The sequence below is a fragment of the Bubalus bubalis genome, chromosome 9 (assembly GCF_019923935.1).
Source record: "Bubalus bubalis isolate 160015118507 breed Murrah chromosome 9, NDDB_SH_1, whole genome shotgun sequence".
In the NCBI taxonomy this organism is placed as follows: Eukaryota; Metazoa; Chordata; class Mammalia; order Artiodactyla; family Bovidae; genus Bubalus; species Bubalus bubalis.
The window spans coordinates 66,194,225-66,217,634 of NC_059165.1; the positions used below are offsets into that span (position 1 = coordinate 66,194,225).

General features: G+C 46.8%; 1 protein-coding gene across 2 annotated transcripts in view; it reads left to right on the forward strand.

The window, feature by feature from the left end:
• FSTL4 (follistatin like 4) overlaps window positions 1–23,410 on the forward strand; it is a 447,609-nt gene that overhangs the window by 400,995 nt on the left and 23,204 nt on the right. For both annotated transcript variants that reach the window (XM_025292703.3, XM_006065073.4), the window contains exons 9-13: window positions 11,520–11,681; window positions 12,061–12,195; window positions 13,115–13,141; window positions 17,058–17,176; window positions 21,944–22,093. In XM_025292703.3, the coding sequence (XP_025148488.2) occupies window positions 11,520–11,681; window positions 12,061–12,195; window positions 13,115–13,141; window positions 17,058–17,176; window positions 21,944–22,093 (593 nt within the window). The remainder of the gene's footprint in view (window positions 1–11,519; window positions 11,682–12,060; window positions 12,196–13,114; window positions 13,142–17,057; window positions 17,177–21,943; window positions 22,094–23,410) is intronic.

Genomic DNA, 23,410 nt, shown 5'->3' on the forward strand with positions numbered 1-23,410 from the left:
GTTCAAATCCTAGTGCTGGTACTTCCTTGACATACATCCTAGGTGGGTAAACTCACCTGTAAAATGGGAATAACAATATACCTCCTGCCTTATAGGCCTGATGAGACAGGATATGTGTCAAATGCTTGGGAAATACCTGGAAAGATGTAATTCAAAGTCCAGGATGGGACAGATATAGGGGAGATTTTGTTTTGTCTCAAACCATATTTTAACCGTAGTTGGTGCACACAGATGGTTTGAGCTCACAGAGCTTGCAACCCATTATACAGATGGGAAGATCAAATCCAGAGGAAGTTGCCAGGCCAGGAATAAAATATAGACTTCTCCCTGGAGCTGCTCCATTCCCTGGTGGCAGGGACTGGACCACACATACCGGCTGAGCTTCTGGATGCCTTCTGGGGCTTCTCCATCCAGAACTCTGCCTTGACCTGGTTTGCTAAAAGGAACACTTCTAGGCAACTATTTCCTTTCTTTCTCAAATTATTAGTATAACTTCCCCATAGACCAGGCCTCCCAGAGATGAGACCCAAACACTGACATGATTTATAACTTCATGCAAACCTCCTGCATTGCTTCCATAAGAAGGAGGAAAAACTTCAGACAAATGATTAATCCATTAAATTAAAAACACCCTCGACCTCCCCACAGTTCAGACAAGTAACGATTCATTCCCAAAACACAATAGTAATCTCCCGAATCTGTTGATTACTGCAGCTTGGTACTTTTGTGAATGTGCCTCTTACTTAAGACATATTTATGCTGCCTTTCGCCTTGGAAATGATCAATGTTTCCCAAAGAAAATGTGCCATTGCGTTGTGTATTCAAATGTTTTCACGGGAAGGTTTTGCAAATTTAAAAGGAAATGAATGTGTTTACCCAGGACAACATTAATTTCAAGTGATTTTGGTGTGTGAATTAACACAAAGGAAGAGAGGAGATCAGGGCCAAAAGAAAGCAATTGGGCTTTGCCTTGCTCCTGGCAGAGAGCTGCATCTCCACCCAGCCCTACCCTGGAGAGGTAAGGTCTCTCACAAAGAAAATGCAGGACTTTTCTCTGATCGGAACCTACCCAAACGGGGACCTCATGTACCAAGGTCTTGGATGCCTCCCTGCTCAGGGTTCTTCTCAGGCCCTCCCTCTCCTGGCAGGAGGCTGGATCCATGGCTCTGGCTGCAGTGCTCGCTCAGACCTGGTCCATACCACCTCAGCCTTAGCGATGCCCCATCGTACTTGAGGAACACAGTTGGGTCCTGTAAGCAGTGACCAGGCTCCCACCCAAATGATGAGATGGTTTTATTTTTTCCCTCTAACATCCTAGTACCAGTTATCAACTCTGCAAAGGTCAAGGCAGGGCAAAATGGGCTTCTCGGTGGAGCTCCTTGGTGCCCTGGAGTCTGCCTTCCATTCACAAGCCACCCTACCCTCCACTCCACCATGCAGGGCATGGGGCTGGGAAGACCCAGGAGGTCGCTGGCACTGATCTAGCCCAGGGGCCTGGATCAGTCTTCAGGGCCCCTTCCCATTGCTGCTGGCTGAGCTGTGCTACTTTGGCTTCCACCATGCCAGTCTCTCAGGAACCATGGGAGTAGAGGCCCATGCCTCCACTCAGAGGGGCAACAGCAGCTTCCATGCCCAGGAGTCCACGTATGCACACACACTGGGACCTGGGCCCCGCCCCACCCCTCCCACATGCTCCTACCCTGTGAACACCTCGCTCCCAGATATGCCTGCCCTGCCCCCCTGACTCCCCTGCCCTGCACTGATTGTTCCCTTGGCAAAGAATCTCCCTTCCCACCCTCATCCCTCCTCCACCCTGCCTTGCCACCAACACCACGTCATCCTCAGGATCGTCATTCATTCAACAAGCATTTACTGAGTTTCTCTCCATAACACTCACCAGGCTAAGCACTGAAAACACGGCAGTGGAGACACCAAAATCCCCATCCTGTGGAGCAAGTCAAAAGGTGGAAGATACTAAGGGGGGAAATGTTTTAAACAGGAGGGGATAAGGAGACTCCAATAAAAGCTGGAAAATTTAGGTAGGATGGCAGGTCAAAGTCTTACTGAAAAGATGACATTGTGTCCATGTGGTGGGAAAGTCACAGATGCCTCCAAACGGTCTTTAAGGAGGAGGAGTGGCCATTCGCTGAGTGGAGAAGAGGGTGAAGGAGCAGGCTTGGGGAAGGAAGATCAGGAGCTGGTGGTGACATGATAAAGACAAGGTGTCATGTAGCCCATGTGGTATCTAAGTCTGGAGTTGAAGGGAGAGTTTTGACTGGAGGAAGAAATGCCATATGCCTCACAGGGTAGGTGGTGTTTAAAGTCAATGGACCAAGGTAGATGCTGAAGGAGGACAGATAAAGAAAGTCCAGCAAGGGAGCACGATGGCACTGGGAGCCTTGGGGCGGATGGGGAGGGAGGGGTGCGGTGATGAGAAAGAGCAGCCAGGAAGGCACAGACAAAGCCACAGAGATAGAAAATCAGGAGTGTGGTATCCGGGACGGGGTGATCAGCTATGCTGAATTCAACCAGAGGTAGGTCAGGGAAGATGAGGACAAGGAACTGGCCATTGGATTAGGTCAGTGGAGGTGGGCGTCACTGAGGCCCAGAGCAGAGATGTTTCCATGGTGTTGGGGGGATGGGTCTGCTGGAGCTGGCTCTAGGGGGAAGAGAAGTGAGAGCCACCAAGTGCGGATAACTCTACAGGGTATTTCTAAGAAGAAAAACAAGCCACAGTTGGGGAGAGTAGCAGGGGTAAAGATGTTTGGGTTTTTTTCCCTCAAGATGGAAATTAAAAGCATTTGTGGACTGATAGGAAAGATCCAGTTGAAATGGGGAACTGATATAGGAGGGAAAGAAAAGTGCTGGAGTAATGTCCTGGGTGAAATGTGAGGGGATGGAATCTAGGAATGAGGCTCTTGGGACAGAAAACTCAAAACCGGCATTTTTCTGGAGAAGGGAAAGAGAGGGTCTGCTCCACCTCCCAGCCTATGGGGTTGGGGACAAAGGGGCGAGGGAGCCGCATTCACCTAAGGGGCTGCAGGAGGAGGGTCACCAGGCTTCCATCTGAGCGAGAAGCTGAAGGGACACTCACAGAAGAGTCTGAGGAGAGAGGATATTTTGCTGATGGTGGAACATGAGTTCTAGAAGGTACAATAGCAGGTTTGGGGATAAGGGATGCCCCAGAGACCTCAGCTCTTGTGAAGACGGACAGGATCCCAAACCAAGGGCGTGAGCAGAAATGTCCTGGTGGTCCTGAGTTGGAGATGAGACTGGGGATGGAACCACTGGGAGGTGGAGCACTTGAGGATTGAGGCCCATCTTTAGTCTGACGGACAGAGAGAGGTCTGAAGAGGAGTGGTTGTAGACCCCAGGATGGCTTCAGCAACTGGAGCCCTCCAGTCCAGTCAAGGGTGCCCCTCTCTGCACCCGTGAGCCGTCTTCTAACCCCTGCCACTGGAGGCCCAGTGTCTTTGCCCAGCAAATAGACCCTTGTTTTTGAGAGGATGATTCCACACCTTCAACTTTCAGTCAGGGTTTGTTTTGTTCTACAACGCTCCCACCTTTTTCAGTTCAGTCCATCTGTGAAAGCTTCCCCATCAGGGCTGACCCAGCATCTCACCTACAACCTGACAAGTAAAAACCAGTCCCCCAGCCCTCTGGAATCAAAATACCGTGGGGGGGGCCCAGCATTGTTGTAACAAGCACCCCACCCCACCCTCCCACCAGGGGATGCAAGTACATGCTCAGGTTGACCTCTTCATGGGTCCACAGAGTCCCATCAGACCTCAGGGCAGGGGCAAAGGCCAGTCTTCAAGGCTGGTGCTGGCCACCAGGTACCTCACTGAGGAGGGCAGTCCACAAACCCACAGCCCACAGGACGAACCTGCTGCCAATAGAGGGGGAGGCACCATGGCAGAAGGGAGGTTGGTGTTTCCTTTGTGAGGTGGACAGAGTGCATCTGAGTGCTCTATTCTGATTAGTCTTCCCAGACCCCATCCCCATTCGCCTTCTTGCCATGCCCCTCACACTAGCAATTATGTTATTCACCTTCCTCCCGACAGAAAGCTTCATGAGGCCAGAGACTGGGCCAGTCTTTTTCACTGCTCTGTGTGTAATACCTGACACTTGGTGGTTATTCAGTCACTTAATTCTGTATGATTCTTTGTGACCCCGTGAACAGCATGCCAGGCTTCTCTGTCCTTGACTTTCCTGGAGTTTGCTCAAACTCATGTCCACTGAGTCAGTGATGCCATCCAACCATCTCATCCTCTGTCACCCGCTTCTCCCTCTGCCCTCAATCTTCCCCAGCATCAGCGTCTTTTCCAGTGAGTCAGCTCTTCGCATCAGGTGGCCAAAGTATTGGAGCTTCAGCTTCAGAATCAGTCCTTTCAATGAATGTTCAGGGTTGATTTCCTTTAGGATTGACTGATTTGATCTCCATGTGTTCCAAGGGATAAGAGTTAATAAATGGCTGCACAATATTGAGTTGACAGGACTTTGTAAAATCAACCAAGACCATTAATGTGGTGCTAGACTCAAAGATGGGAATTCCCTCAGCCCTCCTCACCACCACCACCGCCCCTGCCATCTCTCCCTTTCCCTCTTCCTCTCCCCCTCCCCCATTAGCTATTGTAATTCTTGAAATACTTTGTGATATCTAGTATGAAAAAACTGCCACACCATGACATGTTTTTCAAAATTTCTTCCACTATTCTTGCACAGTCTTTCTTCTAGCTAAATTTGAGAATTGTTTTGTTAAGACCCCACCAATTGATTTGAACTGGAATTAGATTAAATGTTTGGCATAATTTGGAGTATCTTGTGTCCTAACAACAGTAAGCCTTCCTACCCAAGATCATGTCTCTCTAGTTTTTCAAGTCTTTTTTCAAAGTCTTCAGGGAGATGTTATAATTTCCTTCCTTTCAGTCTGCTGTGTTTTCTGTCTCATCACTGCTAGTACAGAAGTTTGTCTGTTTGGGTGCTGGCCCCTTTACAATACTCACTTTTAACCCAGAGGGATGGTATGGGGAGGGAGGTGGGAGGGGGGTTCAGGATGGGGAACACGTGTACACCTGTGGTGGATGCATGTTGATGTATGGCAAAACCAATACAATATTGTAAAGTAAAAAAAAAGTAATAATAAAAAATTTTTTTAAAAAAAGGAAAAAAAATAAAACCTTTCATTTTTGGTTCATTATCTGGACCATATCCAAACAAAGAATCATTTTTCTCCATCTCTTTAATATTTGTTCCTTCCCATTTCTTGCCTTCTGTTGACAATAACACCCACCAAATGTTGGCAGTCTGGTATTACCTCCTTTCCTCTTTTGTTTTTTCCCCACTTCATGTTTTACCATTCTGAAAAGAATGGTGCCATTCTTTTGTTTTATAGAGATATTCTTCATTATTGGAAGAAAATGTTATTCTGTTCGTATTTTATTGAGGTTTTTTTCCCTGCAAGAAATGGATTTTGAGTTTTTTTTCAAATGCCTTTTGGTGTCTAGCAAGATTATCAAATGGTATTTCTTTTTTGACTGCCTTTGACTTGGATATGATTAATTACAGAGTTCCTAATAAGTCATTGAAGCACATTATATTTGGTACCAGTATGTTCTTTTAATTCCATGCTAGATTTGATTTGCTAATATTTTTATGTGTGTATTTGGCTTTTTGTGTTTTTAATTTAATTTTTATTTTGTTTTGGAGTATAATTGATGTACAGTGCTGTGTTAGTTTCAGGTGTCCAGCTAAGTGATTTACTTAGACATATACTCATTCTTTTTCAGATTCTTTCCCCCTATAGGTTATTACAGAATATTCAGTAAAGTTCCATGTCCTATACAGTAAGTCACTGTTGATTATCTGTTGTATATATGGTGTGGTATGCATGCTAAGTCACTAAAATGGTGTCCAACTTTTGCAACCCTATGGACCATAGCCAGCCAGCCTCCTCTGTCCAAGGGATCCTCCAGCCAAGAATACTGGAGTGGGTTGCCATGCCCTCCTCCAGGGGATTTTTCCCACCCAGGAATTGAACCCTTGCTTCTTTTATCCCCAGCATTGGCAGGCAGGTTCTTTATAACTAGTGCCACCTGGAAAAGTGAAAGTGTTAGTCACTTAGTTGTGTCCAGCTCTTTGCGAATCCATGGACTATAGCCCACCAGGCTCTTCTGTCCATGGGATTCTCCAGGCAAGAATACTGGAGTGGGTTGCCATTCCCTTCTCCAGGGAATCTTGCCAACCCAGGGATCAAACCCAGGTCTCCTGCATTACAAACAGATTCTTTATTGTCAGAGCCACTGGGAAGCCCATTTTATTTATGTGCTCAGTCGCTCAGTTGTGACTGACTCTTTGTGACTTCATGAACTATAGCCCACCAGGCTCCTCTGTCCATGGAATTTTCTAGGCAAGAACACTGGAGTGGATTGCCATATGTGTGTGTTAATCTAAAACTCCTAATTTATTCCTCTCCTTCACATTCCCCTACTGGCAAGCATAAGTCTGCTTTTGAAGTCTGTGGGTGCCAATAAGTTCATTTGTATCATTTTTCCCGCATATAAGTGATATCATATGACATTTCTCTTTGACTACTTCTCCTGTCTCTAGGTCCATCAATATCTTTTATTTTTACCTTGTATGGGAATATAGTTAATTAATAGTGTTAGGTTTGTTAGTTTCAGGTTTACAGCAAAGTGATTCAGTTATATGTGTATCTATTCTTTTTCAAAAATTTTTCCCATTTAGGTTATTACAGAATATTGAGCAGAATTCCATGTGTTATATAGTAGGTCATTTTTTAGTAGGTCCTATTTTAAATATAATAGGGTATATAGGTCTATCTCAAACTCTCAACTTATTCATCCCCACAACCTTTCCACTTTGTTAACCATATGTTTATTTTCTAAGTCTGTGAGTCTGTTTCTATTTTGCAAATAAGTTCATTTGTATCATTTTTATAGATTCTGAATATCAGTGGTATCATATGATATTTACCTTTCTCTTTCTGACTTACTTCACTTAGTAAGATAATCTCTGTGTCCATCCATGTTGCAGCAAATGACATTATTTCATTCTTTATAATGGCTTATAAATTATACCACATATTCTTCATCCGTCAATAGACATTTAAGTTGCTTCCCTGTCTTGCCTATTGTAAACAGCACTGCAATGAACTTTGGGGTGAATGTGTCCCTTTGAATCATGGTTTTCTCCAGATATACGCCCAGGAGTGGGACTGCTGGATCTTATGGCAAATCCTTAGGGATGTTTTCAGCTAGTATCTCTTCAAATACTTTCTCAGGTTCACTGTCTCTCTCTTTTCCTTCTGGTACCCTGTAATGTGAATGTTGCTGCATTTCATTTTTTCTCTCTGGCATCAGCTGTGCCAAGTGTCTTTCTTAGGGCATTTAATGTTGCCCCAGAGGTCTCTTAGACTGTCCTCATTTCTTTTCTTTCTTTTTTCTTTACTCTTTTCCATGACAGTGATTTCCACCATTTTGTCTTTCAGCTCACTTATCCATTTTCCTGCCTCATTTACTCTGCTATTGATCTCTTCTAGTGTATTTTTCTTCCCAGTTATTGTATTTTTCATCTCTTTGTGTTTGTTCTTTACTTCCTCTAGGTCTTTGTTAAACATTTCTTGTGTCATCTTAGTGTGTGCCTCCATTCTGTTTCTGAGATCTTGGATCATCTTTACTATCATCACTCTGAATTCTTTTCCAGGTAGATTGCCTATCTGCATTTCACTTAATTGTTCTTCATGGTTTTTATCTTGTTCTTTTGTCTGGAACAAATTTCTCTGCTGTCTCATTTTACCTTTTTGTGTCTGTAGTCTCCTTCCCACAGGTTGCAGGGTCTTTTTGCTTCTGATGCCTGCCCTCTGGTGGGTCAGGTTGGCCCAGGGGCTCGGGCAGGCTTCCTGGTGAGGGGGACTGGTGCTGCCTAGTAGTGGATGGTGCTGTGTCTTGTCTCTCTAGTGGGCAGGGTCATGTCAAGGCATGTGTTTAGAGGTGACTGTAAGCTCAGTGCAACTTTAGGCAGCCTGTCTGATGATGGGTGGTGCTGTGTTCCCACTCTGCTGGTTGTTCGGCTTGAGGTGTCCCAGCAGTGGAGCCTGCAGGCTGTTGGATTGGCCAGGTCTCATTTCCAAAATGGTGACCTCCAGGAGAGCTCACACTCATCAGTATTGTCTGGACCCTCCGCCATCAGTATCCTTGCCCCCACAGAGAGCCACAGCAACCCCTGCCTCCCCATGAGACCCTCCAATACATGGAGGTATGTCTAGCCCAGCTCCTATGGAGTCACTGCTTTGTGCTGGGTCCTAGTGCATGTGAAATCTTGTGTGCACCCTCCAAGAGTACAGTCTCTGTTTTTCCCAGTCCTACACTCAATCCCCACTAGCCTTCAAAGCCCAGTGCTCCGGGAGATCCTCCTCCCAGAGCTAGACCCTCAGGCTGGGAAGCCTGACTGGGGCCCAGAGCTCTCACTCATGCAACAGAACCTCTGTGATACAATTATTTTCTAGTTTGTGGGTCACCCACCTGGCAGGTATGGGATTTGATGGTATCACAAAAGCTCCCCTTCTACCAGCTCCTTATGGCTTCTTCTTTGTCTTTGGATGTAAAATATCTTTTTTGGTAGGTCCCAGTCTTTTTTTTTTCCCCAGCGGTAGTTTAGCAATTAGTTGTGATTTTGGTGTTTTTGTGAGAGGAGGTATGTGCAAGTCCTTCTATTCCACCATCTTGTCTGGAATCCTGATTTGCTAATATTTTACTTGGAATTTGGGTAAATCTAGTGCTGAGTGAGTTAGGTCTGTAGTGATCTATATTGTACTCTCTTTGGCAGGTTTCCGTGTCCAGGTTATACCAGCTTCAGGATAAAATTTGGTACATCTTCTCTGTGGTATGCTCTAGGAATTAGCCATTCCTAAAAGGAACTTCCTTATGAAACTAGTCAGGGTGCTTCCCTATGAAACTAATCAGTAGTGCTTTTTTAAAAACAGCTTTATAGAGGTACAATTTATATACAGATGTTTAATATATACAAATCCATGACTTTGGACATGTACACGCATATGATACTACCACCACAATCAAGGTAACAGACGTACCCATCCCCTCCACAAGTTTCCTAGAGTCCCTTTGTGTTTCTTGTTTGTTTGTTTTGTGGTGAGAACACATAACATGAGATATACCCTCTTAATGGATGTTTAAGTGTACAATATAACATGCTGATTATAGGCCCTTATTGTATAACAGATCTCTACAATCTATTCATTGAATAACTGGAAAGTAGTGTTTTTAATAAATATTTTCTTCTTGATTCCATGTCAATACTTAAAAGTTTCCTTTTAAGTGATTCATCTCATTGAGATTTTGATGTTTATTACCTATAATTGAACATAGTATTTCCATACTTTTAAACCTACTCTGTGTTCTTTATTTTATTTTAGTAACCAGCCTTGCCAGAAATTTGGCTATTTTATTGATTTTCATGAAAAGCCAGGTCTCAGATTTATCAGTTCCTCTCTTTTTTGGCAGGTTTATTCATTCCTTTCTATTTTTGTTGATTCTCCCTTGTGGTTGCTTGGCAGGCTTATATAAATAGTGATCTAGCAGGCACCAAGGTTATTCACTCCCAGGTCCTGGCCTCCCACATTCTAGAATCCAGGGTACTCTACCTCCTTATCCAACTCCCCACCAGTCCGGTGCTCCTAGAGCCCCCAACCCTATCTCTGAGCCTCTTGAGCAAAACCCTACTAACTTTTCCACTTGAACCCCATTCCTCCCTTTACAAAATTCAGGTTATAAGAAGGTTTCCTAGATAAATTACTGTTTCTTTGCTCTTTGAACCAAGGGGAGTCAGAGAAGGGAGATCCACTTCTGTGTTCTAAGCAGCCCTCCAGGTATACCTTAGCTATAGCCCCATTTACGTCCTCCATCCCCAGTGGCCTGACCTGTGACAAGGACCTTCTCCCACCTCCTGGGACTCTTCCCTTAGAACTGCAGACAAAGAGAAACCACAAAAATGACTCAGACTTTATTGTTGTTTGGTCTCTGTGGTTAGCACCTCCCAGCTGATATTATGCAGATGGCTCTGGTCACTCTGAAGGTGGGTTTGTGCCCTTTGCTAGCTATCCATTTGGCTTTATCCTTGGCCTCTTACTTTGCCCCAACGGTCAACCAGAGGAAAGACTTGAAACTCAAACTAAGTTGATCAGATTATTAACAGCTTCCTGAAGAGCTACAGCATCCATTTCTCACAATGAGGGGATAGAATGTTTCTTTTGTCCTCAGCCCATCCAAGCACAGATCACTAGAAATTTTCAGGTTCTAGGATCAGCTTTATCACTTCCTTCTATATGCATGTCAATTTGTTCTACCTCTAGTCCTAGAGGAAATCTCTCTCCTAACATACTGGATCACTTACTTTTATCAGACAATGCGCTCAATCGCTTCAGTCGTGTCCAACTCTTGGTGACCCCATGGGCTGTAGCCTACCAGGCTGCTTTGTCCATGGAATTCTCCAGGCAAGAATACTGGAGTGGGTTGCCTTTAGGAGTGTCCAAAGAACTCTGGGAAAATGTTGTTGCTCACTTTAGGAGGAATCCTCCCACCTTTCCAAAAGACATATGATGTGGTTTTTATTGTTGCGTAGTTTTGTATCCATGCCATTACATGAGTCCTCACAAAGCCTTTTTGGAAGTATATAGAGTAAAATATATGAATAAGTAAGATCCAACAATTCCACTGAAAATGGTAATTATTTTATTTCCTGGGCTTAGAGCTCAGGGTAGGAGGGAAGACCCTCAGACAACCCTTACTTCTTCCTGCCCTACAGACAGCCCATGTCGGAAAGGCCAGGGGGGGAGGGTGCTGACGTCCTGCCCACCCCTGCTCATCTGATGAGTAGGCCTGGTCGTATCCCCAGTCCCAGACTTGACTGCTAGGGCCCACAGCTGAGTCAAGAATGAACAAGGGGGGATATGCCTTGTACCCATGTTCCAGGGGATGAGAAGTGGAGAAATAAAATGACCCACTGGAAAATCAATGGGCTTCCCTAGAGCAGTGATGTAATTAGTAGCCCTGCCAGTCAATGCCCATAAGTGCTTTGTGAAGCACTTCCTGCAAGAAATTAAGTCCCTGTCCAATGGCTTTCCGATAACAGAAATAATATATCTGAATTTTATTCATTCAGAAATAAATTTTGGTGGTTGTTGCTCTTTATGTGTAGCAGCTGAACAGCCTTAAATATTTGGATGCCTTTCTGATCATATTTAGAATAATGATGAGTGCCATGAATTACAGAGTACAAAGCCTGACATGTTTATTGCCTACAATCCATTTTATAGCCCTTTCTTTTAGAGCCTGAGTTGCTGCAGAATGTTTGCAAACTAGTTACAAAGAGAACTCCAGAGTTGCCTCTCGGTTCAGCCCTCTGGGCAGAGTCTCAGTGTGGGACCACAGGCCCGAGGCAGGTGAAGACCTGTTCTCACCAGCACTAACTCTCACCCATAGTGCCACCCGTCATCCGCGTCTATCCAGAGACCCAGGCACAGGAGCCGGGGGTGGCAGCAAGCCTGAGATGTCACGCAGAGGGCATTCCTATGCCCAGAATCACTTGGCTAAAAAACGGCATGGAAGTCTCAACCCAGATGTCAAAACAGCTCTCCCTTTTAGGTAAGAGCCCCCCTTGATGTCTTTGTGCCATTAATGCCATCAAGTTCAAGCTGACACTCTCTCTAGGAATGGGAATAAGAGGAGTGATTTGTTTCTAAGTCAGACATGGGGAGCAAACAAATGTCTCTCCAGATTTTCCTGCTCTGTGGTCTCACACAGATCTCTCTGAGCACAATGAGGAGATGCTGTCAGCTAGGTCCCAGGTCACCTGCAGTTCAGCTCCGCTGTTCCAGCCCTTCCTGGGTATATATCAGGGTACTGACGGCCCTTAGCCCTGCTGAGGGGCTGTACTTATAACCTCAATACTCTCAATAGGAGAGAGAAAGGCAGGGGGAGGTCCCAGCTGAGCAGGCCACCCTGCGCTCTGTTCTTTCTGCAGCCAATGGGAGCGAGCTCCACATCGGCAGTGTTCGGTATGAAGACACGGGGGCATATACCTGCATTGCCAAAAATGAAGTGGGTGTGGATGAAGATATTTCCTCCCTCTTCATTGAAGACTCAGCTAGAAAGACCCGTGAGTGCACTTTTGCCTTTGAGCTCCTTACTGAGCTGGTTGGGAGACACTGGGTTGCAGGGGCCATAGCCACCAACCATGAACCCCTGGAGACAGGGGTAAACCTTATGTCCTTCCACGTATCCTGGGACAGAGGATGGCCAGAGGTGAGAAAACTTTGCCTGTAAACCTAGACAACTCTGCAAACACAGGCAGGGAAAGTCTCTGGACAGCAGACAGAGTCCAAGGCCACAAGGAAGCCTTCATAGCCTATCCCCATTTCTGCCTCCTGCTTGCTCTGTCCTTCATCCACAAAATTGCTCCTACTAACCACCCACCAGCAGCTGCTGCCCTCCCATAGCCCAGGAACTGGCCCACACACTCACCCACACATGCTTTTACTCCAGGGATTGCCTACTTGGAGTGCTAAGCAGGCTCTTTCTCATAGCCACTGCTCCCCAGTAGGCTCTACAGGAGTAATTTCATGGACATGGGTGTTAGATATGGTCTCTTTCCTGTGATCAAAGACCCTTAGCTGAGTCTTTATCATCAAGGGAGAAAATCAAAAAAAGTATTGCAGATGGTCTTCCTAAGGAAAATCCTAGCAGAAAACCAGCATGCTTCTGGAAGTAGTCCAGGAGGTCTGAGGGATGTTGCTTGCTGTTTATCATCCACAGAAGAGAGAATCCCATTAGCTTCTGTGATCCTGGGACCTGATTCATTGGAAACCAAAAGGGTCCTGAGCCCTGGAAGCATTTGTCTCTGCCCAGCATCCCCCCTCAGTGTTGTGGGGGGCGATGAGTGGTACAGAGTCCATACATGATGAACTAGATACCAGTGTGTTCTTGAACTGAATCACTACAATGTTCTGACGTTGATTTTTCTTTTGTTTTCTTCCCCCAATCATGTACCTGCTTTCTTCATTTCTCTGATGCTGCAGTTGCGAACATTCTATGGCGAGAAGAAGGTACCAAGCTTATTTGTTCTGTATTGTGCCTGTAATCACATGTGTTCATGGCTCCATAACATGCCATCTTTCCATGCACCACCAATAGTTCTTTTAAACATCAAGCAATCCCTACAAGTGGGGTCCACAGGCCAGATCAGAGTGGAAATCCACATCAGACTCAAGTGGCACACTTGAGTTTAAACTTGGTTTAAACCTACTAAGTGTCTTTAATAGGCTTCCCAGGTGGCACAGTGGTAAAGAATTCGCCTGCCAGTGCAGGCGACATAAGAGACGCAGATTCAATTCCTGGGTTGGGAAGATCCCCTGGAGTAGAAAATGGCAACCCACTCCAGTATTCTCGCCTGGAGAAATCCATGGACAGAGGAGCTTATTGGGCTACAGTCCATGGTGTCACAGAGTCAGACATGACTGAGCATGCACAAGCACAGATGTCTTTGATGTCTAATGTCTTTAATGGACATTAGACTATTCGACTTTTTAGAACAAAAGTTTCCATTTAAAGCTATTTTGAAACCTCCACTGAAGCAGACTTCTTGGCAGGGATCCTGGTCAGAACTGAGCCTTAAAATATTTTCTAGTAACTGATGTTGGTGTTGGGGTTTAGTGTTACTTTGAGAAAATGCTAAAGAAAAAAGCTACCATCATGTCTGTAAATATACATTTGCATGTATCTTTCTCAATGAATAGGTTTTTAAACCTATGTGTATCTACCCAACGATCTTTAGATATTAGGCCAGGCCATACAAAACTGCCATTTGGGGGGAATTGCCTGACAGTCCAGTGGTTAGGACTCCATGTGTCTACTGCTGGGGGCCCAGGTTCAATCCCTGGTCAGGGAACTAAGATCCCACAAGCCACATGGCCAAAGAAAGCAAAAAACAAAATTGCCATTTTTGTATATCAAAAGTGGTCTAATAATATGGTTCAAAAACAACAAGCACATGTGGGCACTGGGTTAAGAGCCTGAGTCACTGTGTTGGATGCATTTGCAATGGACCCTCAACTCTCCCTCTGAACCCCTCCACCAGAGACTCCAAATCACCTGAGGTACCTTGTCCTCTAGCTTGGTGGACAGGGGAGAGGATGAGCACCAGCAGAAGGCACCGTGAGATCCAGGGTTAAGCACTAATTCTCCGTTTTTGAAAACCAGCACATTTCCTCATGTTTCTTCTTAAGAACGTCACAGGCTGTTACCTGCCATCTAGCATGCGCATGCATACAAGCACTCAGAGTAATTTCCTGACTGTCAGGCACTAATGCTCACACAGTCTGGGAGCAAAACAAAGGCAGAGCCTGGAAAATGAGGGATTGTTGCCAGTAGGTTTTAGGAATCCTCAGAAGGAAAGTCATGGCAACAGTTGCTAATCAGGGACAGCGGTCCCTTGGCACTGCCTCAACCTGGCTTCTAGGCCACCGCGCACACAGAGAGCTTTGGCTCTGTTTCTTTAAAAAGTGCTTCCTAAGGGGTGTTTACAAGTCTCAAAAGTGGAGAACTGCAGAGAGCGCAGGAGACCCTGGAAAGTATTAAATGCAGCTCTGGAGGCCCAAAGGCCAAATTAAGACCCACAGCTGCCTCAGAGCTTAGGGCTGGCTGGTGCTAGGCTGATATTGGACAACCCAGCAGTGAACAGACTCCATCGCACCTGGCAGCTGTCTGCCCACGCCCTTCCCTGCTCACACTCAAGGACCCGAAGTTGGAGAATACAGGAGCAAAAGCAGAGAGGTTGGCAGGGCTCTCCCATCTCTGAATAGGAGCAGTGACATGATGGACTCCCAATAGCAGAGAATGTTCCCCTGTGCCCCTTGGTCAAGCTCACCACAGACAGAACCTTGGGGTCTGACTCGTGAGGCAGCTCTCTTGTGAAGTCAGTTACTTGTGGAGCAAGGCCTTGTTGAGCTTCACGTTGCACTGTCCACTGTGGCAAGGCTCAGTGCTCAGCCTGCAGCATAGCTGCAAGCCCCACGTGGGCTCGACAAAGCCTTCGGTCTCATGTTGGTTCTTCCAGCCACTGATTTTCTAAGAACCTTGGGAGCCTATTGTGGGGTTTGTGATTGTTTTGCAGGGACGACCTCCTCTGGCCCCTAGGTTTGAGCAAGAGGAGCTTGCCAAATGACAGTGTATAGAAGAGAAAGTCTTGCTGGAGACACGATAGATTGGGGTCACAGCAAATGTGTGTTCCCTACCCCACTCCATACACTGGCCACTGTGTGGGAGGCACAGGCCCACTTTGTCTGGCTCTTGGGAGAGGCTGCCCAGCACCCAGGATTCCCACTGGGACCTATGCAGAGTGCGCCCAGGCGTTCCCAGCTTGCGAGAGGCTGGGGTCTAGCTGTTTATAGCGGCAGGAGCCCTCAACTCAGCATAGAACCAGAGGCAGGTTAGGCTGTGTTGTGGAGTCAGGGGCCCCTGTCCACACTGGGAGCCACGGGCACTGGTGAAAGTGACCAGCAGAGCCACTGAAAGTAGGCAGAACAGGATTCCCATTTGCCTGTTTCATCATTTTCTCACTCACTAAAAACTTACTCCATTGGTCAATTAAGTCAGTACACTGGTTTTATTAGCATGCTAGGAAAGAATTTTTCACATAGGTAATTCTCTTAGAATTCCTAGTAATCTTTTCAATGTGTTACCTTCGAAAGCAATGAAGGGAGAGAGGAAGGGGTGTGGGGGAGGAAGAGGGAGAACTCTAGACCTAACCATCCCTGTGCCATGCTGACCTTGTTTGGAGAGCAGGGTGAGGGGACAGAGCCCAGGTGCAGGCTCCAGGTCTGTCACAAGGGCCTGTGGCCTCAACCAAGCCCCTCTTCATCTTGGGCCTGTTTTTTGGTTTTTGTCTTTAAAATAAGGAGGCTGAACTAGCTGGTCCCCAAGGCCCCTTCTTTACTGATCTAAGGAAATTTCTCCCCAGACAGCCATGGCCCTGGGCTAGGATGAGGCAGGGGGCAGGCAGCTGGCCTGATCCAGCTGTGGGCTCTGTTACCTGGCATGGGGCTGCTGCGGGGAAACTGGTAAGGCAGAGGTTGGAGCAAACTGTCTTGAAGGAAATGTTCACGGGCACAGAGGCCAGGTTTGGACAAAGAAATACCAACCCCAGCATTCTTAGGCCCCCATGTTCCAAGTGGCAGCACTGTACATAAATGTGTTTAAAAAAAAAAAACTTTGTTTTTTTGGCATCATCTGATCCATTCTGATTTGCCTAGTTGACAAGGACCAAGGGAGACTTTGCCTTTCAGGACGTGTATGCATTCAGTTGCTCAGTCTTGTCTGAGTCTTTGTGGCCCCATGGACTGCAGCCTGCCAGGCTCCTAGGCCCATGAAGTTTTCCAGGCAAGAATACTGAAGTAGGTTGCCATGCCCTCCTCCAGGGCATCTTCCCAGCCCAGGGATCCCAACCCAGGTCTCCTGCATTACAGGTGGATTCTTTACTAGCTGAGCCACCAGGGAAGTCCGAGAATACTGGACTGGGTAGACTTTCCCTTCTCCAGGGGATCTTTCTGACCCAGGAATCGAACCAGGGTCTCCTGCATTGCAGGCGGATTCTTTACCAGCTGAGCTACCAGGGAAGCCCTTAGGAAAGGTCAAATGTATGTCACAGCCAGAGCTGTCCTTTATTTGAAAACTTGTGTTGACGGCCAGCTGTGGATGACCTGGGGCAGGAGTGCATGTCTGGGAAGACAGCCTAGGGATTGGAGGGCCCTCGGTGTACATGTTGATTCTTAGCCCTCAGGCACTTGCTCCCCACGCACTGCCTGCTCATCTTGCCTCGCCCCTCCTGGACCAGACCTTGCACTCTGTGCCTACACCCGACACAGCCAGGCTGCCGATTTCATCTGTGCCCAAGGTGGCCTGTGAGCCTGCCTGGGGACCAGCTGCTAGGAAGGGCATAACCATGGCTGTGCTTGCTCCTCGCAGGCCTCAGTGTGGGAAACATGTTTTACGTCTTCTCCGACGATGGCATAATCGTCCTGCACCCGGTGGACTGTGAGATCCAGAGGCACCTCAAGCCCACGGAGAAGATCTTCATGAGCTACGTAAGTGTCTGGCACTGGGGACACTCCACATCACACGCAACATCCCAGCAACATCACACAACAGCCTTTCACCATGTGTGCCACCGGGTTTCTTGAATTCTGTTTGCTATATATGATGTGGCTCCAGATGCCTTCCTCCAGTGGCCACTTCCATGCATGGAGCCTGAAGGGAGGCCCCAGGAGGACAGATGGGTTCCTGGCCTCCACAAGTTCACAATCAAATGACAGAGACAGTAGTGTGAATGGACAGCTTCCAAACAGATCCTGCTAGAAGAATGTGTAAGGTACATGGCAACAATAAGAGAGGCCTCTCCAGGGGCAAAGTCAGAGAAGACTCCGGGGGCAGGTGATGCCTGGGCTCAGTTGTGAAGAACAGGTAGGAATCGGTGATGAATGTCAAGAGGAAATGTCATGAACGTGGAGCACAGGAGCATAAAACATCAGGTCATGTTCAGGGAACCACAAATATTCTATATGCCTGGAGGACAAATGGATGTGAGAAGGGCCTAAGATTGAGGATGACAGTAGGTAAGGGTCAGGGCTGATGAGTCCTAAGGGGAAGCACCGAAGGGCTTCAAGCGAAGGATGGCCAGCATTATGCTGCTTTGGAACATGTGCAGGGCCTCACGGAGGGTGAGGATCAGGAGGGCTGCACTAGAAGCCCAGAAGTGGGTAAGAGGCTGTTGTGATTATCCAGGAGAAGATGGGGACCTGGGTTAAACCAGTGCTGGTGAGAATGGGAAACAGTAGATTTTTGAGCTTTGGAGGCCCTCAGTGGTCCCCAGGGAACAGGGGAGAGAGCATGAAACATGTGAGTGGCCTGAGCATCAGAGCTGCTATGCACAATTCAGAGGCTGGGTAGAAAATGGCAGTGTGACATGCAGGGGGCAGAGGCAGAAGAGACGACTGCAGGCAGCAGGTCCAAAACAACTCTTCCAGCCCCCCAGACCCTGCTGCCAGGAGGCATCCTCAGGGCTGTGGCTCCCACCCCTCAGTTCTGTCCCTTCCACTGGTGTCCTGCTTGGCCTTGCATTGGTGGATTCTTACTAGAGGTCTGACCTAGCTAATCCCTGGCTTCTTGAGGGTAGAAGCATGGCATTAATCCAAGAGTCATCTAAGAGCCCCCATGAGCCCTCTACTCAAAGACATACAGTGGATACACTGGGCCACAGTGATGGGCTTGGAGCTCACAGAGCAAGTGGGCTTGGCCCAGACAAGTTCCTGAAACAAGTTTGTCGTATTGCTGTGCTGGCTGGTGGTGTATTTCACAGTGTTGTGTTTCTTATATTTGCAGCTTGGGAACAGCTCTTTTCCAGACTATTTCATTTGAATTAATCATATTTTAAACTGTTAACCTCTGATAAGTTTTCCCTCCACGTGATAGCCATGAAACCATCTAGAAAGAGTTGTTGTTTAGTCACTAAGTCACATCCAACTCTTAGCAACCCATGGACTGTAGCCTGCCAGGCTCCTCTGTCCATAGGATTCCCCAGGCAAGACTACTGGAATGAGTTGCTTTCCTTCTCCAGGGGATCTTCCTGACCCAGGGATCAAACCCATGGCTCCTGCGTAGGCAGCAAATTCTTTACCACTGAGCCACTACCAGCCCCCTAGTAAGAGTGGTCCTAGTTAATTTCTAGCAGTTAGGTTTGAATAATTGCAACCCATCACATTGGCACTAACTTCTCATATATTTGCAATAACCTAACCTGGAGCTTGCAAGGGAAATCTCTCAAATCCTAAGCAGGGCTCAATTTTCCTAAGAAACTAGAACATACACAGTAACAGAGGTCCTGTAGGCATTTCAGGCAACTCAAACCTCTGTGAGCTATGGAACAGTCCCAAATAACAGTTTGCTCACCTACAAAATGGCCAGAACCTCCCAGGAGAGTTACGATGAGCTGACCCTCTTCCTCAGGTTCTGGGTGAGTAGGCAGTTGGTGCTTCTCATCTCTGGCCTCTCTGCTGGATGAGAGTCCACTTTGCCCAGCAGGATGCTGCAGGGTTAGTAGGTCAGGGCACAGGCTGTAGAGCAGGATCTGCACAAGTGATATCAGAGCCCACCTCCATCACTCAGCAGGCCAAGTGGCTTAAGAAAAGTGTTTAACCCCTCTAAACCTCTGTCTTTTCTCATAGGTAAATTAAGGTTATTGTGAGGATTAAGGGCTTCCCAGGTGGTGCTAGTGAGAAAGAACCCACCTGCCAATGCAAGAGAGCATAAGAGACGTGGGTTCAATCCCTGGGTCAGGAAGATTCCCTGAAGAAGGGCATGGTGACCCACTCCAGCCTGGAGAATCCCATGGAGAGAGGAGCCTGGCCGGCTATGTCCATAGGGTTTCAGAGTCAGACATGACTAAAGCAACTTAGCACACAGGCATGTAAGGATTAAATATGATGACAGAGAGTGAAATGTAAAAGGAGAAAGACCTGCTTCAAAGCTATTGCAGCTGTTTAGGAAAGAAACTGGGCTTAAGCTAGAACATAGAACTCCGAGATTTAGGAGGCAATCTCTGTAGTCCTCAGGGACTAATTCACAATGAGTTGTGTGGGAGAAGGAAGCGTCCAGAATGGTGTTCCTGCTTTGGACTCGGCTGCCTAGATGCCATTGAGGACCCAGAGGAGGAGCAGGGATGGCGACAAAGACCAGCTCACATGTGGACGGTTGAGAATGAACTGACTGTAGGAGAACCCATCAGAGAACTGGGTTCTGAGCTAAAGACACAGATCTGGGAGCCTCAGCATGTGAGTGCTGATGACAGCCAAGACAGGAGACAAGACCACCAAGGGTGCGTGTAAGTGACTGGAGTTGGGCATCTGCACAGAACCCTGGGGCTGACACAAAGGTTGAGACAGCATCACGCAAGAGTCATGAGGAAACACGTGAGAATGTGTATCACAAAAGACAAGGGAAAAGAAGGTCCTCTTTTCTCTCACTTATTCTTTATTTGTATTATATTATGTTATATATTTCATGCACCAGTTCTGTGTCAGGCACTTCACTAGGTGCTAAGAATAAAGCAGTGAGCCCAACAAACAGCTTGCTCTCAAGGAGCTTACGATCTAGTGACAAAGAAAAGACTCAGTGTAGGTAGACAAACAAATGAAGAAGGTCAAGCGGGAAATGAGAAGTGTAGCAAGGTAAGGGAGGGTGGGTGCCTGGGTGCTAAGCTTGGTGAGGCTAGAGAGGGCATCTCAAGAAGGTGACATGGGGGCTGATGTGTCACCTGAAGGACATGAAATACACCAGGTAGATATCTGGGGACACCAGTTGATCAGCGCATGGGCCTGGTGCAGGAGTTCAGCATGAGTACAGAAGATGCCGGCACGTGCGTGCACAGAATGGGTGGGAAAGGGAGAAAAACACTAGAGACAGGGCAGAGGAGTCCCAGGAACCAGAGTGTTCAGGGCCTTGTTGGCTTCAGGAAAGACTTGGACCCTGTTCTGAGCAAGAAAGAGTGTTATTGTGGTGGAGTGCATTGAGCTGACTTGTATTCACAGGGATCCCTGTGGTTGGTGAGTCAAGCATCTGTCAGGCAGGCCAGGGCGGAATCGAGGAGCACAGCGTGGCTGCGGTAGCAGTCCCTCACGGGACAGTGTGGCTGGAGCCAAGGTGACAGAGGCGGAAGTGATCGGGAAGTTTAACTCTCAATATGTTCTTGGAGGTAAAATTGAAATGATTTCTATTCATTGGATGAAGCCTGAGGGTGTACAGAGCAAAAGCAGAGTCAAAGATGCCTTCAGAGATTTTGTCTAGGAAGTAGAACAAGGGAAATGAGCAAGACTGGGAGGCAAAACTGAGAGTTGATTTTGAACTTAGAAATTTGAGATGTAAATAAAATAACTACTTAGGAAAGTAGCTAAGTCTGGAGTTCAGAGAAGAGGGCTGAGCTAAAGATACAAATTTGGGAGTTGTTAGCATGAGAAGGAAATGGCAACCCACTCCAGCATTCTTGCCTGGAGAATCCCAGGGACGGGGAAGCCTCGTGGGCTTCCGTCTATGGGGTTACATAGAGTCGGACACAACTGAAGCGACTTAGCAGCAGTAGCAGCAGACTGTATTTAAAGTCATAGGTGTGGATTAACAATGATTAGCAAAGGTAGTGGATTTTAGAGAAGTCATCCAGTAGTGACCCCTGAGCATTCTGGCATCTAGAGATCAGCAAACAGAGTAGACTGAACAACAGAGAAGGGTCAAACACTGGGGAGGGTGGAGGGAATAGAACCAAGAAACAGTCAACACAGTGTCAAATGATGCCCCAAGTTCAAATAAGATGATGGCAAAGCTTGAATATAACTGAGAAGTCGGCCGGGAGTTCAGTGAGAACACCGCCAGCTCTGTGCTGAGGACTAGCACCAGAGGACTAAGGAGCATGTGAGAGGTGAGGAAGCTGAGGGTGTGTGTAGGTGACTCCTGCAGGAGTCTGGTCACTGACAGAGTTGTGTGCGATGGATGGGGATGAGGAGAGGGAGAAAGCCACTCTCAAGAGTGGAAGCACACGGACCTCTCAGCTGCTGGCCGAAAGGCCGGCAAAGGGAGTTACAGCCTCAGGAGGAGCAGGGGAAGATGAAAGATGAACGGAACGTGGAGTAAAAGCTCCATGCACGGTGATGCGAGAAGCTGTGCGTGCTGTGCTCCCTCGGATTCTGCAGTGGCGAAGAATTCTGAGAGAGGAAGAAAGGAAGAGGGGAGGGTGAAGGGAGCGGAACCCAGTGATGGCAGGGGAACAGGGGATTAAGAAGACTTATGGCAGCCTGTCTCCTTTACAGGAAGAAATATGTCCTCAAAAGAACGGGGACGCCACCCAGCCCTGCCAGTGGGCATCAGGAGTGAACGTCAGGCACCGCTACATCTACGTGGCCCAGCCGACACTGAGCAGAGTCCTCGTGGTCGACGTGCAGGCTCAGAAAGTCCTTCAGGTACATCTCTCTGAGGGAGGGGGGAGCTTCCCCCTCTGGGGCACAGCCTGCCACATCCTTCTTTGTTCTCTGAGCACTTCCCAGCTCCTAGGAGAAGTGGTCAGGCTAATGGAAGGATGTAGAGAAGATTCATTTTAGAGAAGTGCATTTTTCATTAAGCATGTATTGCCTACTATGTGCCAAACTTTGGTCTAGGTGCTTGGACAAATAGCCATGAATGAACAGGTCCCAGAAATTATATTCTAGTTGGGGAAAGAGACCATCATTTAGAATTTTAGGGAGCCACAGATGCTAAGAGCTATTTACATGTTGAAAGAGACAGAGGAACCAAAAGACTGTTTTTAAGTGGCCCTACCTCTGGAGGTAAACAGAATCTGAGATCTGAACACCAAGTGGGATTGGAGCTTTGGAGCATGACCATGGCAGAGGAGAGTGGGATGCAGCAAAGACAGAGATAAACTAAGGCCGGTGAGATAGCAAACCGTTCAAGTCTTTTAATCAAGGGAGTGACATAATCTGACATCTTTAAAGAGTCAATCTGCTGCTCAGATTGGAAGATAGAACAGAGATGTGGTCACGGAAATAATCCAGGCAAGAGAGGATGACGGCAGTGGAGGCAGTAAGAAGTTATCAAAGTCTTGCTATATTTTAAATGTGGAGCCCAAAAGATGTTCTGCTCATTTGAATGTAAGGTTTGAGAGAAAGGAATAATAATTTAAGCAATGATAGAATGGTAATGCCGTATACTGTGTGTGGTGGGTGGAATAATGGCTCCCAAGATATCCACACCCTCATCCCCAGAACCAAAGAATGTCACCTTATATGGCAAAAGGGATTTCACAGGTGTGATTAAGGATTTTTAATACCTTTTATTGGACTATAGTTGATTTACAATGTTGTGTTAGTTTCAGGTGTACAGCAAGGTGAATCGGTTATACATACAGATATAGCCACTTTTTTTTTTTAAGATTCTTTTCCCATAGAGATCATTACAGAGTATTGAGTAGAGTTGCCTGTGCTATACAGTAGGTTCATATTAGTTATCTATTTTATATATAGTTAATACTCTTAAATCCCAATCTCCCAGTTTACCCCACCCCTCTTTTCCCCATCTGTGAATTCTATTTCTGTTTTGTAACAAGTTCATTTGTATTATTTTAGATTCCACATATAAGCAGTATCATATTTGTCTTTCTCTGACTTACTTAGTATAATAATCTCCAGGTCCATCAATGTTGCTGCAAATGGCATTATTTCATTCTTTTTTATGACAAATATTCCATTATACATACATATTGGACATTTAGGCTGTTTCTG